The sequence below is a fragment of the Rousettus aegyptiacus genome, unplaced genomic scaffold (assembly GCF_014176215.1).
Source record: "Rousettus aegyptiacus isolate mRouAeg1 unplaced genomic scaffold, mRouAeg1.p scaffold_m13_p_9, whole genome shotgun sequence".
In the NCBI taxonomy this organism is placed as follows: Eukaryota; Metazoa; Chordata; class Mammalia; order Chiroptera; family Pteropodidae; genus Rousettus; species Rousettus aegyptiacus.
The window spans coordinates 66,379,576-66,397,466 of NW_023416312.1; the positions used below are offsets into that span (position 1 = coordinate 66,379,576).

The following is a 17,891-nucleotide window of genomic DNA, read 5'->3' on the forward strand; positions in this document are numbered from 1 at the left end:
TAATTCTTCACTTACCATTGTCACTAGGTTTTGCAACTGTAAGCAAAACGATGTATAACCAAACCAATTTTACCCTAGCTAATTGATATAAACGAAGAGTTAAGTTACTACAGCATCTCATCACTATTATAACAAAACAACGATGAACAAAACGATGTGATTTGAGGACTTGTAGAATATCTAAAACATATAAGGTAACTAATCAAAAAGTACTTGACTACCTCACCTCCTATTAGCATCAAATGTTAGGGAGAGTGAGAGATAAGGGCATTGCATGGCCAGCTCCTCTTCTCAGAGACCAATAGCCCTCTACTCAAAACATGGTACAGGGACAAGCAGCATTAGTGTCACCTGAGAGCTAGTTAAAAATGCAGAATCTCACACGCCCCACCCAGACCTATGAATCAGCATCTGTATTTCAACAAGATTCCTAGTGACTCGTGTGCATATTAAAGTTTGAGAGGTACTGTTTTAGGGCTTCTGGTTCTAGAACTCACCTTATTCAGAAACTTTAATAATGATCTAGAAATGATTCAGCTTCTTAAATGTTAATGAGTATTGGGAAGGCTTTTTTTTTACTTCCAGTTCTGGACATACATAAAACATTTGTTCCACACTGCCTCAATCTATGCCCCACAGGAAGATAAATGCAGGCAATCTTAGAACTGTGCTCCCTGCCACCCATAACTTTGTCTTCAACTCCTATCTTTAAGAGTAATGACAAAATACATTTAGTTAAAGACCAGGATTGTGGGGAAGTTAGGGTATCTATGCAAAATCACAAATACTTTTTGAATACAGCAGTGGTTCTTAACTGAGGGCAATTTTCCCGCAGGGGACATTTGACAATGTCTGAAGACATTTTGGCTGTCATGAGTGGTATGTGTGTGTGTGCTACTGGTATCTAGTGGGTACAGACCAGGGATGCTGCTAAACATCCTCCATGAACAGCACAACACAGCCCCCCACAACAAAGAATTACCTGATTCCAAAGCCAGAGAAACTCTGAATTAGAGGAAGTAATAAATGCAAACAATTCGATCCCTAAATATTCAAAACACAGCTAGAGAGAAAAGATACCTGAAAGGATTTTCTCCATTTTGACTAAGAGCTATGTGCTGGACATGAAAGATCTAGCTGGCCTTGAAAGAGTGGTATACACTTTTGGCTTAGAGAGTTGAGCCTTTCATTGACCTAAAGGTCTTTTCCAAAACTATACCATGTAAAACCAACTGCTCAGGAATTCACGATAAACACAGAAAATCTTTTTAACAAATACCAATTTTCAAACTTAGCATTAAATAAAGAAGAAACTATAACTTTGTTCTTCCCTTTCTGCTACAAAAGGCATATACTATCAAGTAATTAAAAATTAAAATATATATTTAAAAAATTGAACCAAGAAGTAGCTATTGTATGTGAGCATTAAATAATTCCTAATGCCCTGGTAGTCAGGGCAAAAACTGAAAGAAGATTAGTTATATAGTTCTTGTAGTTTCTGAGAGTAATTGATGAACAGTTCAAGATTCAGAATGGGTTGCCCAGGGTAACTGTCCATTACACTAAATGTCAACTCTTTCACTTTTCTGCTCCTAGGATACACATCCTAAGCCTCTTTACCAGCAAGAATATAATTGCCTTTACCTATGGGTCCAGAGGCCATGTGAAGTACAAAGTAAAATGTGAGGTTTGGGGGAATTGCCTTTAGCTTTATTTATCATACAAGTTCTCTGAGGGGATGACTAGTCTCTTATTCCACTAAGGTCTATAATGTTCCATAAGTAGCAAACATTTCAATATTGACAGGTTATTGTCGAAGACTTCAGTCTAAAACTCAGCACTTTGAGCTTTTCCCACAAAATATCACCCTTGTTTAAGACAAGTATACAGTGGTGCTGTGTATTCAATAAACCCATTTTCCACCTCCCCTCCACTCTGCTCCCAGCACCAAGCTACACTATATTTCACTGCTCCCAGAACCCAGCTACCCTATATTTCACAGCCTCACCTGCTGTTAGGTTGGACTATGTGAATGAGTTCTAGTCAATGGAATATGGTAATAAGTAATGCACATGTCTTCGAAGCCTGACATGCAAAACCTCCTGCACTATTTACCTCCTCTTTCTTTTTCTAGACCAAGGGTCCCACGCAGAGGAACCAAGTGAGAGCTCTGAGACCCTAGAGGATGGAAAGGCCACTATGGTGAGGGCCTGAGTTCTGAATGACTCTATGGAGCATAATCCTCCCTCCCTCCACCCAGCATCCACCCCCACACCATGTTTAGCCACCAAAATGCTGGGATTTTAGAGCAATTGGCTAATCCTGACTAATTCTTTTATTTTTACAAATATACTCCCTCCTCTAAAATCATGGGCCATTAAAGATTCATTTTAGCCCATAATATGTTAATATCAACTGCACTTTCTACCATGTACTTTCCACTTCCCTCTTCCATCTTGACAACTGTTCTCTATGCCACTAAGGACAGGAACTGCCTAGAGTCAATATGCTCAGAACTTCTGCTCTGATTCAAATTCCCACTGAAAAAAAACCAAAGTGAAATCAAACCCAGAGGCATGGGAGGTCCAATTTTTCTCAGGCCTGCTGCCTAATGGCAATCAACCCTCAGATCCAATGGCTTGTAGGACCTGGCTCAGAGGCTTAAATTTATTTTCATGGCTTGTCTACATAGAATTTTAGGGAATGATTACTGTCTCAACTCTTTAATTACTAAGCTATTGCCTCAGGTGTCAGTGTCAATGACCAGTAGTACTAAGGAAAGCCAGGTAAAGTTGGGCAAAAAGGACAACTGGGTCAGATAATGGAAGAGCTAGTCAAAGAATGACATGAGGAAGAAACCTGGAAAGAAGTTCTGGAATGTGTAGTATTTGTTAGGACTATTCATCAATATTTCAGTTCTCTTCCTTCCAGATACATGGTAGCAAAACATGGGCATATGCTCTGACCAATGACACATGAACAGAGGTAATCTGTGTCACTTCTGGGCAGAAGTCTTTAAAAGCCAGGGCATAATTTGCTATTTTGTTCCATGACACTAGAACTGGCAAGGCTCTGTCAGCCAGGGCCCACAAGTAAGAATGACATGTGCCAACATGAGATGGACATGCAGTTTAAGAAATGAACCTTTGTTGTTTTGTGCCACTGAGATTTGTAGCTTGTGACTGTGTCATAATTGAGCCTATTATGATTGTTATAAGGTATCCAACACTTGATGAAGAAGGGACTCTCATATTCAAAATTGGAAAGATAAAACATATTCCCATAATTTTTATCTTTTCAAAATAATTGAGGGTGAGAGTGATTGCATCTCCAAAGTGATACTCACAGGCACTATAGCAGCAGAAACCAAGGTCTCACCTATTATTGACTGAGCCCATTGTGTTTGGAACAGGGATTGTGAGCCAAGTCTGACCTGTGATTTGTTTTTTGTAAATAAAGTTTCACTGGAACACAGTAATGCCTGTTCATTTCCATATGTTATGGTTAATTTCATACTACAATGGAAGAGTTGGTACGACAGAGACTATATGACCTGCAAAGCCTAAAATATTTACTATCTGACCCTTAGAAAAAGTTCCTGACCATGCTCTAGAAGAAGTCAAATAAAAACGGATCCATGGAGTGTCTGGAAAAAATATCCAACATGCACTGCCACTGAGATTAAAGAGTATATGCTTACTCTCAGTAGCTATATAGCTAAGAGCACACGCAGATCAAGAGTTGGTACTGGCAGGATTTTAATTAGTGCTTTGGGCCTTTTTGGAGATAGAAAAGTGAAATAAGATCTGGTACAAATGATTTCCAATAAGCATATATTTAAAGCTGTGTTGATTACTACCCACCCCCCACCCCAGTATCAGGATGGGGATAGGATCTGATAAAGGATATATACAGTATGTGTGAGGATTAGTGAACCTGACAGTCCTCAGGATGACTCAGTGGAAAGTTGCTTAAGTACTTGCTCAAAATGATTCACTGCCTGGAGATTCCATGGCAAGTGAGAGTCTTAAGCTAAACGGCATTGCAGTTTGTCCTCTTCCCTGAACTGAGTACAGGGAAAGCAGGCAGGCCCTACGTGAGGGAACAGGCTTTTTGAGTGTCTAATGAGGGTCTCCGCCTGCTAGACATTGCCTCTGCTGTGGCCACTGGCTGCCCTCTGGGGTGGGGGTGTATCTGATGTGGCTGGAATGCTAGGAATCCTGGGCTGGCTTAACAGGCACTCCAACTGGCATGGTGTTCCACATGCTCCAAAGACTTCCTCCAGTGTCCTTGGCATCCAATGACTATACTTGGGCTTCAGATTTTGAGGATTGGGAAGGTCCCTGGAAGCTTTCTATCTCAGTACCAGATCACTCCTCCATTAGGTGATACTAGCAAATAAACTGACCATTCCACTGCGGATGGGATACAGGCCATTTGCTCCCTTTCCTCGGCCTGGCTCTTGGAGCCAGCTGCTTGGCCGAAATTCATCCTTTGGTGGCTGTTAACAGGTTTTGCTTCAATTCAGCTGTTGCTGAGTTACTGTTGGTTGACTCAGTGTGTGTGTGGGGGGGGGAGGGCAAGGCCTGGGGTGAGAAATAGAGGAGAAGGAAGATGAAAGGATACTTTACTTGGATTTATGAATTGAACTGTCTTATCCTTTTAGAAGTTGATTCTGAAGTTAGTCTGGATTTGGTGTTTTCTCTCAATTTCTAAGGTGACCAGTAAGATATGGCCCCCAAGTACTACTTGTGGTACCTTTAGTTCTAGGTGATTGTGTTTTGCCAGAGAAAAATGGATAAGGGAGAGAGTTATGCCTGATATTCCTGGTTACCATTGAGTATAAAGAACTCAGAATGCAGATGGGGTCTGGAACCCAAAGCATTACAGCATTTTCACCACCCTGCCAGGCAGCTTCCCAAGGTTCTCTAGTCTGTACTCAAACCCCTGCACAGGCCATGGCCATATCAGTAGAATAGAGACACCGTGTCCCTCGGTTGAGATAGCATGAGCACTGACTGACTCAAATGCACGGAGTAAGATAGAAACATATTTTCTTGAAACATATTACATAAAACATAACAGACAACAGGAAAGCCTTAGAGAGTTAATTCATTCCACAAACAATTGTTCAGAGCCTACATTGTGGCTTGGCATATGAGGAGATAAAGATACTTGGGTTCCAACTTATTTTCAAGTATCAGGGGATTAATCTCAGTTATAAGCAGTGAAGAGAATGGAAAGGAAGAGGATATTTACTATTTTGAAACCTATCTGCAAGAAAAATGTGGCAGTAACAGTCTAGGAGGTGGGGAGACCTAGGTTCCAGGTTTAGCTAATTATAATGAGCACTGTGGCTTCAAGGAAGTTATAGGCTCTTTCTCAGTCTCCCTATTTGTCAAATGTGATAGAAGGGGCTGGATAAAACATCTCTTCAAGATATAATTTTTTGTAGTGCAATAATATATGATTCCTGTCCTCAAGAAGTTTATAATCTATTTACAAGACACTGAACAGATTAATGAACGGTATAAAATTAAATACAACACAGGAAAAAGTATCCAGTGAATGGTACAGAGCACTGCCATCAACCACAGTAGCAACTAGTCAACTGCATCTATTTAGATTTAAACTAATTAACAACAACTTAACAGGCAGTTCCTCAGTCACATCAGTCACATTTCAAGTGACCAGCAGCCACACGTGCTAGTGGCTGCTATACTGGACAAGACAGATCTAGAATATTTCCATCATTGTGAAAATTCTATTGGGTAACATATATACCAGTATAGACAACATGCATCAAAGATGTCCAGAAAATACAGAACTTCTCCTCCAAGACATTAGGCTTGGACTTTTCAGGGCTGTTCATCTATAACCAATGCTGACCTTCCTAGACTGTGGGGCTCTGCTCCAATCACCATTATTGTCCTGCTCTGGTTGCTCAGCACTCCACACTTCCTCCACTGACTCTGTTCCTTTGATATTTCCCCAGGGCCTGTGGGAAAGCCACAGCCATCCAGTCCACTCATGAAAAAGTCCCTTTTAAACAGACCCATGAATAACTAGATAATCCAATAACTGATGAATCTTTTAGAACTCCCTGGGCTATTTGCCCAAGAGGTATGGTAAGTGAGGTCTGACAATGACGAGTATGATTGATCAATGAAAGTCAGCATTGTGTTTATTAGTTGGGAGAAACAAGCATGTACAGGACTGAGGACAAAATCCTTATATTCTCCCTCCACAGCACTATCAATAACATGGAAAATAACACACACACACACACACACACATCCAATTTAATTCCAAAGATCGATTTCACACCAAAACAAAGCAAATAAATGAAAGTAAAACAAAAGAACAGAAGTACACGTACAAGAACTCCCAAGGGTTCCTTTAGCTCATGACATAGGTGTGAGTGTGAGTGTGTAAAAATGAGAGTGAATGTGGTAGAGAGTGTGTCGTGAGGGTCACAGACTAATTAACATCAAATACAACTTAACAGGCAGTGTCTGTGGGAACTGTTTGAAGGGGCAGGCAGAATTGGAGGCTTTGGAGTGAAGGCTATGAAAATGTGCTCTAATTCAGAGGAAGACTCTCCATTTCTCTTGCTGGAGATAGGAGAATTTAACTTTTGTCAAACAACTGCATGCTTAATTCCTTTGAAGGGGGTCAGGGAGGACAGTGTCATAACACACATAATGTTAATGGCTGCTATTTTAACAATCTAAACTCAAAGCCCTAGGGTGCCAGGAGAAACTAAACAGTCTGACTGCAAAGGCTACATTTAAAAAATCAAATAAATAGCTGAAGGCACACTGAACTTATGCCCAACTTAGTGTCAATCAACAAGTTTCCATTGAATGCTGGACAGGCCAACTCTTCTTCCAAAGAGAACACAGAAAACATTCTAAGTTCAGTTTGAGGGCAGCTAGATGCTCTTCTATATCCTGTCCTTCTCAGTTTTTCCCTTTTGCTCTTTCCTTCTCTTTGCTAAGACTTTTGTTCTTTCATCCAGCTCCTCCCAAGTAAATTTCTTTCTAATATATTTCTCTGGCTTTGGCCCTAGGTGCTGCAGTTCTTCTATTTTGTGTCCCTACACATGAAGACAGAACTTCTGAACTAAACTTGAAGGCAAGTTTGCACCATCTGTACAACAACAGCTTCCCACCTGTCATGTGCTCTGAGTAGAGGTGGAGACAATCTACCCAAATATACACAAAATAATGCTATGGCTCCACTTGAGAAAACTGACATTTTGCTAAGGCACATGCTGAAAAATTGTATTGCCCCAGTGTTAATATGTGGCCTAGGTGCATATTTGAAACTAGCTAGGTATAGCCACTAAATCTTAGAACAAAATCCTCGTCTCCCTCCTGGACAGCATGTTCTCACTTCCCCAGACTGAACTCATGCTAAAATAATAAAAAGAGCTTGCATTTATGAGACTATGAGCCAGGTCCAGTGCTAACCCTCTTACATGTATTAATTCATTTAATCCTCACAATGGCCTTTAAAGGTAGGAACTATTATTATCTCCTTGCACACTCCCCCCACACACACTATGTCACCCCCTCAGCCCTTTGCACTACCTCCTCAGCACTCAGTTATTCAAGATCTCCTCCCCATAGCCTCTCCACTGACATCTAGAATTCATAGTGAATTATTTTAGTTAAGCATTGACCTTTCTGCTGCTAAAGAAGGAATCCTCCTGAAGGGATAACCCATCCTTATTCTCATCAGATGTCAGTGACTATGTGAGCATGGAGTGGCTGGGAGAGAAGTGAGGATGTGGGAGACTGAGAAAGAGGGAAGGAGGTGCAAAAAGAAACCTGGGAGCACTAAAGACAAACTTCACATACTCTCAATATTTGCAGTGAGCTGACTCTACAAAATAATGTCTGATTATATTACATACTAGGTACTTTGAGACTAGGCATCCATTGACCTGACCTTTCAAGCCTCCTCCCTCCCATGCAGACCATACTCACCCTACTGAGTCCCATGCATGCCTTTGCATGTGCTCTGCCCCCTCCCGCTTCTCCATCTGGTAAAGTCCTATTCATCTGTCAGAACCCATCTCAAATGTCCACTCTTCTCTGAGGAACTTGGTTCCTGTAAAATGTCTTTCTCTTTCCCTCACTGCTTTGTCAGCCCTTGTCTGCACCTCTACCTGGGTAATCATTATGTCTATTTTCCCCACTATACTGTGAGCTCCTTAAGGCAGGGACTCTGAAAACTCAGCATCATACATAGGACCTGGCCCAGCGCTTGCACTCAGTGAACGTTTGTGACATAAATTAATGAGTGAATGAATAAATAAGTAGATGCATACCACCAACTTCTGATTCAGAGGAGATTCCCTTCACTGGGTTTCTCTGGGTAAGGCTGTTGTCCAGGGTTTCTCAATAGGGTCACCACTAGAATTTAGGGTGGAACACTTCCTTACTGTATTTTGTTCCTACTCATTGTAGAATATTTAGCATCCCTAGTTCCTGCCCACTAAATGCCAAGGACATTCCCCAGTCACCATGATGAACAAAATAGTTTCCCCAACATTTCCAAAGCCTTTGGAGACAGGGGAGGACTGATCCTCCCTGGCTAGGAAGTAGCACTATAGCACAATGACTCTTTTCCTTCATCCAGTGGTCTGAGAGGCCCCCTGTAGTAGGGTCATGGTGTGTTCTTGATTGAGGTGCTGGATTACAGGCACCAACCAGAACGTGAACTGAAGCAGTCCTGACCTGCTGACAGGAATTATGGCAATTTAATCAGCACACAACAGTACAGAGCAAAGAATCCTACTCAAAGATTTTATATATGGGGGTGGGAGAAGGGGTCAAGATTAGCTAAAAGAATTCTCATCAAACTTTCAAGGAAACCCAGGTCAGGTTCAGGCAACTGAAGAGCCTTGATAAGTAATTTATACTGTTTAAAACCAAGGTATGCTGCAAATCCAGTCTGGAGCAAAATGCGAAATAACATCTTTCTAAAGACAAGCTTAGAAATTCTGGCCCAGTAGATGAAGACGTTTCCTTTCTCTGGTAGGAGGGCTGAGGCATACCTGGCTGCTAGGCTACCATTCACAGGTATAGCCAAGAAAACAAGGTACAGACCAAAAACAAGACCAACTAATCTACCCTGTGTTATGGTACAGGTTTCATAATTTTAATCACCTGTATTAAATGGAAAATATACAAAATCTTTTAAACATAAGTTCGCTCTCAAAAATAAGATCACCATCATTGGTAAGCCTACATCTGCATGAACTTGTGTCACATTTAAGATGTGCTGACAGAGACTGTTTGCTATTAGGCCATGGAGAGCAGCATTAAGTCCAATGTATGTTGATCCATGTTCAAGTAGGTACCTCTGTACTTCTGGAAGTTGGTTAATTTTTCTGGTTATGATATCAAAAATTTGGTTTTCCTCAACAGTATCATCTGGTTCATCATTTTCCATCTTGAGCCTAAGCTCTCTTCCCAAAAGTTGGTGCCTCCTCCAGCCTTCCTCAGCCAATATGGCTCACTGCAAACTTTGCTCAACTCACCTGAGCACAGGCATCTTATATTAACTTTTAAAAGACTTCTAGAAGCTCCCCATATCTGTGTCTAGAAGTACTTCCTTGTACTTACCTTTTTTATACTGACATGCATTTCTGTCCATTCCTTGACCCTTTGGCGATGGAAGGAGAAAGCTGATTAGCGTCGTCTAAGACCCATATATCTTTCTGAATATTGTCGATGTCCTTTCAGTCTTTCTTTCACCAGGCTCAATAATTAAACTTATCCTTCAACATTGCCTTGAAGGTTTGATACTCAGATCCTTTAATAACCTTTCTAATAAAACCATACTAAATGATGCCAGACATGATTTGCCTCAGAAAGCAATCTCAGAGGAGGCCCTTTTCGAAATGTACTTCTCCAAATAAAGGGAAACAGAGACACAGTTCTACCTCTATGGATTTCTCTGAATTATGACAAAACTTGCCAATAGTCAGCTCCTAATAGATGATGCTATCTGAAGTTCTTTGAGAAACATTAATAAGGAATATGTCTGTCTTCAAAACCCAGCATTTTACACAGTCATTCCTTAGTTACCACTGTCAAGTTTAAGACAGTGTGGTCTCTTGAGTCTTCCTCATCCTATGAAAAACCAACATTTGCTAGATTTTTCTAAGGCCCTTTTGTTTTATCTTGACTTCATCTCTACCACCTGCCTCTTCTCAAATTTCTTTTCCATTCTCTTCCCCATTAATAAAAAAAGATACACTACCACATGGACGAATCTTGAAGGATTTTTGTTAAGTGAAATAAGCAAGTCACAGAAGGAAATATACTATATGATTTCACTTATACAAGGTACTTAGCATGATCAACTTCATAAAGTCAGAAGGTAGAATGGGGAGTACCAGGAACTTGGAGAAGAGGAAATGCAGAGTTATTTAATGGGGACACAGTCGGTTTTGGAAGATGAAGAATTCTGGAGATGGATGGTGGTAATGGTTGTGCAATACTGTTAATACATTTAATGCCACAAAACTGAACACTTAAAAATGGTTAAAATGGTAAATTTTATTATGTATGTTTTACTACAATATTTTTAATAAAAGAAAGATATTTAAAGAAAGAAGGAAGGGTGGGGGAACAAAACTAGAGAGGGAAAGAAGAGGAAGGAAGAGAAACAGAAACAAATCAAACAAGAAAGCAAGCCAAATTTCCCTGACCCCCCTTCTTAACCCCTGTTTCTCTCCTGTGAAAATGATAAAGAAATATACCATATAAAAGGTATGATGGTGACTGTGGACTAATTTGGCCTTAGATCCCTGAAGACATGATCTTGTGAAGGTAGAAAAATCAAAGCTACAAAACTAGTCAACCATTTTGGCTATAGTTATTTTGCATACAAAACAATAAAGTGGAGGTCTGGTGAAGATGGTAGACTAAGTAAATGCTGTGCTTGCCTCCTCTCATGACTAAATCAAAATTACAACTAAACTATAGAACAGCCATCATCGCCAGAGTTCTGGCTGAACAAAACTCCTGCAACTGGGGGCATACAATAGAGGCAACCTTGAGACTGGTAGGAGGGGCAGAGGCACAGAACAGGCTGGTCCCACACTCGCTTGTGGCAGTTGAGAACTGGAGGGATATCTCAGCTGCAGAGGCCCACCCAGAGGAGCAAGGGGTCCCAGCTCACACAACGCTTCCCAGTGCAGAGTTCCAGTGCCAGTTAATATAAGTCCTCACAATTTATGGATATGAAAACCAGCTGAGATTATGGTTGATTGAGACAGAGGGCAGCTAGAGTCATAGACACTCCTCCAAAGAATCCAGCACACAGACTTACTTGCTAATAGATTCACTCACTCTGAGCTCCAGCACTGTAGCAGGAGCTTGAAAGGCATCATGAACATATGGGGGAAATTGAACTGTCTGGCTTCAAAGTGAGAGCTGGAGGGGCAGCTTTCTTCTTGACAGAAGAGCTGGCAGAATCCATTGTTTCTTTGTTGAGCCCTTCCTTGATCCAGCGTGAAGACACATACAGCTACCATATCTGAGTCTATATCACCTGGGCTAATACTGGTTGCCCAGCCCTGGTGCTTCCATGACACTGCCCCTCCCAACTTGCAGGGCCACCCAAGCTGCTTCCATTGCTTTTTTGCATGCAAATTGCCTGTCTTGGCTCATGCTTCAGAATTTCCTAAAATCTCTCAAACGTTCACAAAACACAAAGAAGCAGTATTTGGCTTTGGCATGCCCCATAGCTCTTACTGAGCAGTCCCAAGCCAGCACTAGTGGCAGCTGACCTTGGTTTGCAGCTTGGCCTCTCGAGGTACCTTAAAGCCCACAGCAGATAGTGGCTATCTGTGGATTATCTGGTGACTAATGCCAGGTGGCCCTGAGCATGGCACAGGCTGAGGCTGAACTCGGCCTGAGGTGGAGCCCCTCCCAGGAGGGATCAGGGCTGACAAACTTGGTGGCTGGCTTTGGACCTAGCCTGAGCATTACCTAGTGCTGCAACCAAGGACGATAAACATAAAGGGAAGACTGGGCAGGCTCTAGAGCCCTGCTAAAGTGAAAATTGCTCTATGTGGTCAGTCCCTCACCATCCAGTCCTTGCAACTGATTAACCCAAGGGTAAATCTCTCCCACTGATGTACAAACAGCAACCCAGGGTCAACTACAACAGGACGGCACACAGAACCCACACAAAGAACACACCTGGAGTATGCAACTCAGGTGACCAGACAGACTGTGCCACTGGGCACCACAGCATGCCTACTACATAGAACCACTCTACTAAGACTGGGAGACTTAGGACCCCTACCTAATACATAGAAACAAATGCAGGGAGGCAGCCAAAATGGGGAGACAAAAAACTGTGTCCCAAATGAAAGAACAGAACAAAGTTCTAGAAAAAGAACTATACAAAATAGAGACAAGCAATCTACCATAAGCTGAGTTCAAAATACTGGTTATAAGGATTCTCAGTGAACTTAAGAGAAGAGAAGATGAACTCAGTGAGAATTTTAACAAAGAGAAAAAGGAGATGGAAAACATAAAAGGGAACTAGTCAGAAATGAAGAATACAAAAACTGAAATGAAAAATATATTCCAGGGAATCAACAGTAGATCAGATAAAGCACAGAATCAAATAAATGATTTAGAAGACAAAGTAGCAGAAAACACCCAATCAGAAGAGTGACAAGAAAAAAAGAATACAAAAAAAATGAGGATAATTTAAGAGGCCTCTGGGACAACATCAAGCATACCAATATTTGCATTATAGGGGCACCAGAAGGAGAAGAGAAAGAACAAGAAATTGAAAATCTATTTGAATAAATAATTACAGAATACTTCCCTGACCTGGTGAAGGAAAAAGACATACAAGCCCATGAAGTGCAGAGAGTCCAAACAAGATGAACCCAGAGGCCCACACCAAGACACATCATCATTGAAATGCCGAAGTTTAAAGACAAAGAGAACATTTTAGAAATAACAAGAGAAAGGCAACTAGTTATTTACAAGGGAGCTCCCATAAAATTGTCAGCTGATTTCTCAACAGAAACTTAACAGGCCAGAAGGGCTTGGCGTGAAATATTCAAAGTGATGAAAAGTAAGGACCTACAACTAAGATTACTCTACCCAGTAAGGCTGTAATTTAGAACTGAAGGACAGATAAAGAGATTTCTAGACAAGAAAAAGCTAAAGGAGTTCATTATTGCAAAACGAGTATAACAAGAAATGTTAGAGGGTCTTATTTGAGAAGAAAAAAGAGATAAAAATATGAATAATAAAATGGCAATAACTACATATTTATCAATAATTACTTTAAATGTAAATAGATTAAATGTTCTAATGAAAAGATAGGATGACTGAAAGGATAAGAAGACCTTTACATAGGCTGCCTACAAGAGACTCACTTTGTATTGAAGTACACACACAGACTGAAAGTAAAGGACCCAGTAATCCCACTTCTGGGTATTTATCTGAAGAAACCCAAAACACTTCTTCAAAGAGACATGTGAATTCATATGCTCATTGCAGCATTATTTACAATAGCCAAGATATGGAGGAACCCTAGTGTCTATCAATAGATGAATGGATAAAGAAGAGTTGGTATATATACATACATATATATACACATATATACATATATGCATATGTATGTATATATGTATATATACACACACAATGAAATATTACTCAGCAGTAAAAAAAGAATTAAATCTTGCCATCTGCAACAACATCGATAGACCTAAAGGGTATTGTGCTGAGTGGAGTAGTTCAAACAGAGAAAGACAAATGCCATATGATTTTAATTACATGTGGAATCTAAAGAACAAAATAAAACAGACTCATAGATACAGAGATCATTTTCATGGTTGCCAGATGGGAGGGAGTTTCAGGATAAAGTTGGAATGGATCGAGAAGTACAAATTAGTAGTTACAAAATAGTTATGAGGATGTAAAGTATAGCTAAGGAATATAATGAATATTGTTGTAATAACTCTATGGTGTCAGATGGGTACTAGATTTATCGAGGTGATCATTTCATAAGTTATATAAATGTCTGATCATCATTTGTATACCTAAAACTAATATATTATACCAACTGTTATTGAAAAATTAAAAAGTTATTTAAAAATTATTCATTCAAGAGTTAAGTGACCACTTTCAAAAATAGATGAATTTATCAGGAATCAAAGCCTCGATTCAAAAGATGAAGTTGTAATAATTACAGAATCTTAGGTATCAGTCAACTTGGCAGGGAAGTGAGGTAGGGAAGAGGGAAACTGACACAATGCTGGCTGGACAGGTCTCGGGAATCACAGGTCACAGGAAATCAAGGTAATACTCACCTGCTCTACTTACATAGAGTGCAGGCCCTGGTTTAAGGGTCAGCTCTGCAACCAGGAAGAAAGTTCACTAAAGAACATTTTACTAATCCTTTCTTTAAAATGCCCTAGATTTGACTCTTATTTCAAAATAAGTTGAAAGCAGAGTAAGCTGAAAACACTGATTTTATTTCAAACTATGTTGATTGCCTTTCCCTTTGAGAGTTTCATTTGTTTATCAGCAGAAATTCCTGGGCTAATTCCGAGAAATGCCATTCATTTCTTGCCAACAACGAGTTATGGACAATGGGTGGAGTTGAGCAGGGAGCTCCCCATGGAGGGTCCTTCTTTCTGGACATGACAAGCAGGGGCTCTGAATGTGGAAGATGGCAGAAGAGAACAGCTTTGGATGGGAGCGCCTGGAAAGCAGGGAGGCCAGCCATATGGAACAGTGTGTACAGGCTTGGTCTTGGGGAAGTGTCACACTGCCAAAGTATGTTTCCAGGTTGCTTATGTTCCCCACTATCAGGGAAACAATGTTGTCATGATGCTTCCAACCCTCTTCAGATGCACAAGGATCTCTACTCCAAGATCTTTCCCAGGACTGCTCTTTGTAGGCAGTGCTCTTGTCCTTCTTTATCAAGATCTCCCTTGGGCCCTATTACTTGCAGTCCTCAGTCTAACTGCATTAGAATTAAGGTCCTTGTTTAATGGGCAGAATATTCATTTTAACTCAACTGAATGAGAATTTTTAGTGTAGGATCTGGGAGCCTGCATTTTTCAATTCTCCCAAGGTGATCCTTAAGCACATTAAAGTTTGAATAACACTAGTTTGGGGTCTTGTTCTAAAGTGACCCATTACCCTAATGAGCTTCTCCAAACTAAAATACTGTATATATCAATACCTTATTGCTATAATAGAAATAACTTCTAGAAATTGAATGGCATAATATAAGACTTCCTAAAACATATACTAATGAATACTAATTTTGCAAAGCACTCAATGAAAAATCAATCCAATGGCTGAATAAGTTTGGAAAATACTGTATCCCATATACCTTTCTTGTAGATTCGTAATGTGTATTAATACATCAAAGGCTCTGAGAAGTCCTGCATTAAAAGAAACCTGTTCAACTTTCTCTAATCTAGAAACTCTTAAGTTTATTTGACCATATAAATGTTTTCCTTAATAAACCCTATTATCATCTCATAAAATTGTGTTCCTTGAAACAAACTTTGGGAAACAATAACTTAACCCAGAATAGTGACTATAATGGTGGGGGTTTCTTAAATATAGTAAGCTAATGGAAGATTTGTTTGGTATCCCCCATAGAAGTGCCATCTTCTTCACCTTTGTGTGGGGCCAGCTTTGGTTGATGTCCATATAAAGAAATAAAATAGTTATTTTCTACCAAACAGTTTTCCTAAAAGTCTCATTCTTCTATGACATAAGGGTTTCTAGCATGCTAATAGAAAATGACATTTAAAAAAATAGCAATTAAATCTCAAGGATTTACCAAAGAGAAAAATAGCCTCATCTGGCAAAAGGCAAGTTGGGTGCCACTTTCCTGAAGAAGGATTTAACCCTTCATACTCTACACAGTATTCAAGGACCAAGTGTATGAGGAAAATAATGGAAATAATGCATGGAAGACAGTGAAAGGGGTCTAATAATTAAAACAGCAGTCAGCATAGACATGGAGGATCTAGTGATCAACAGTAAACATCTCTGTTGCTACCTCTCAACAATCAGTGTAAGAACTAACAGCGATAATAATAACAATAATAGTAAAGTAAAACCTCTGCTATTCAGAGACAAAAATTCCAGAATGCTCAGACTTTTGGATAGCTCTGAATCAAAAAAAGTTTTTTAATATACTAGTCTTTTATAGGCAAAGAAATGGTCCCCAATTGATCATCTTGCATGCTACAGCTATGGCAGTCGCCTTACTGAAAGAAAAGAACATGCTAATTGTCTGTTAATGTTTAAAAAGAATTGACATTTTTCAATAAAAACAAAGAGGCAAGTGAATACAGAATTCAAGAACAAACAAAAGAAATTAAGAGAGAACAGTGGAGATCAAACATGGATGAAGGCGACAGCAGCAATTAGCAGCATCTATGAGGCAGCTGACACTCAAAGAGATGAACGAAAAGATAAGAGGCTGGCTTTAATATTGGGGAGAAATTCCTCAATAAGCTAAACACAGAATTACAGTAGGATTCAGAGATTCCACTTCCAGGTATATATCCCAAATACTGAAAATATATGCCACAAAAAATTTGCACATGGAAACGTACCAAGAGATGACCTAAAAGATGATGGGGTAGCTTTAAAACTGGGAGAGACTCTTCAATCAGTTAAACACAGAATTACAATAGGACTCAGAAATTCCACATCTAGGTATACATCCAAATAACTGAAAATATATGCCACTCAAAAATTTGCACATGAAAACTTGTATTTGTTCATAGCAGCACTATTTACAATAGCCAAAAGATGGAAAAAAACCCAAATGTCCATTAACTGATGAATGGATAAACAAAATGTGGTATACCATACAATGAAATATTATTCAGCTACAAAAAGGAATGAAGTACTGATGCATGACACAATGTGGATAAATCCCAAAAACATAATGCTAAGTGAAGAGAAGCTGCACACGAAAGGCAATGTACTGTTTGATTCCATTATATGAAATGTGCAGAATATGACAATCTATCAAAACAGAAAGCAGATTAATGGTTTCCATAGACTGGGAGGAGGTAATGAGGGAGTGACTGTTTAATGGACATGGGGTTTCCCATTGGGGCGGCGAAAATTTTGAGAGCTAGATTAGTGGTGATGATTGAACAACATTGTGAATGCACATGTTTTAATATATTTTTTAATTTTTCAATTATACTTGCTGTACAGTATAATATTAGTTTCAGGTATACAACATAGCAATTATTCATTTATGTAACTTACAAAGTGATCACCTTGGTAAATCTAGTACGTATCTGACAATACACAGTTATTAAAATATTATTTACTATGTTTCTCATGCTATAGTTTATATCCCCATGACTATTTTATAACTATCAATTTGTACTTCTTAATCCCTTCCCACCTTTTCACCCACCTTGCCACCCACCCTATCTGGTATCCCTCAAAATGATCTCTGTATCTCTGAGTTTGTTTCTGTTTTATTTTGTTCTTTAGTGTTCACATGTAAGTTAAATCATATGGCACTTGTCTTTCTCTGTCTTACTCCACTCAGCACAATACCCTCTAGGTCCATCCATGTTGTCGCAAATGTAAAGATTTTATTTATTTATGTACTTATGTATTTATGTATTTATTTATTTATTTATTTATTTGCTGACTAATATCCCATTGTATATATGTACCACGTCATTTTTTTATCCATTCATCCATTGATGGACACCCAGGTTGGCTCCATATCTTGGCTATTGTAAATAATACTGCAATGAATATATGAATGTATATGTCCCTTCAAAGTAGTATTTCAGATTTCTTTGGATAAATACACAGAAGTGGGAT

General features: G+C 39.5%; 2 protein-coding genes across 7 annotated transcripts in view; both read right to left on the minus strand.

Moving 5' to 3' along the window:
- The window catches only part of CHRDL1 (chordin like 1), a 138,051-nt gene that overhangs the window by 68,656 nt on the left and 51,504 nt on the right, over positions 1–17,891 (minus strand). The window lies entirely within an intron of this gene.
- On the minus strand, positions 8,043–10,587 carry LOC107511347 (transmembrane protein 126A-like). Its single transcript, XM_036226927.1, is given in 1 exon segment — positions 8,043–10,587. A coding segment is annotated over 1 exon segment (648 nt). The 5' UTR covers positions 9,466–10,587; the 3' UTR covers positions 8,043–8,817.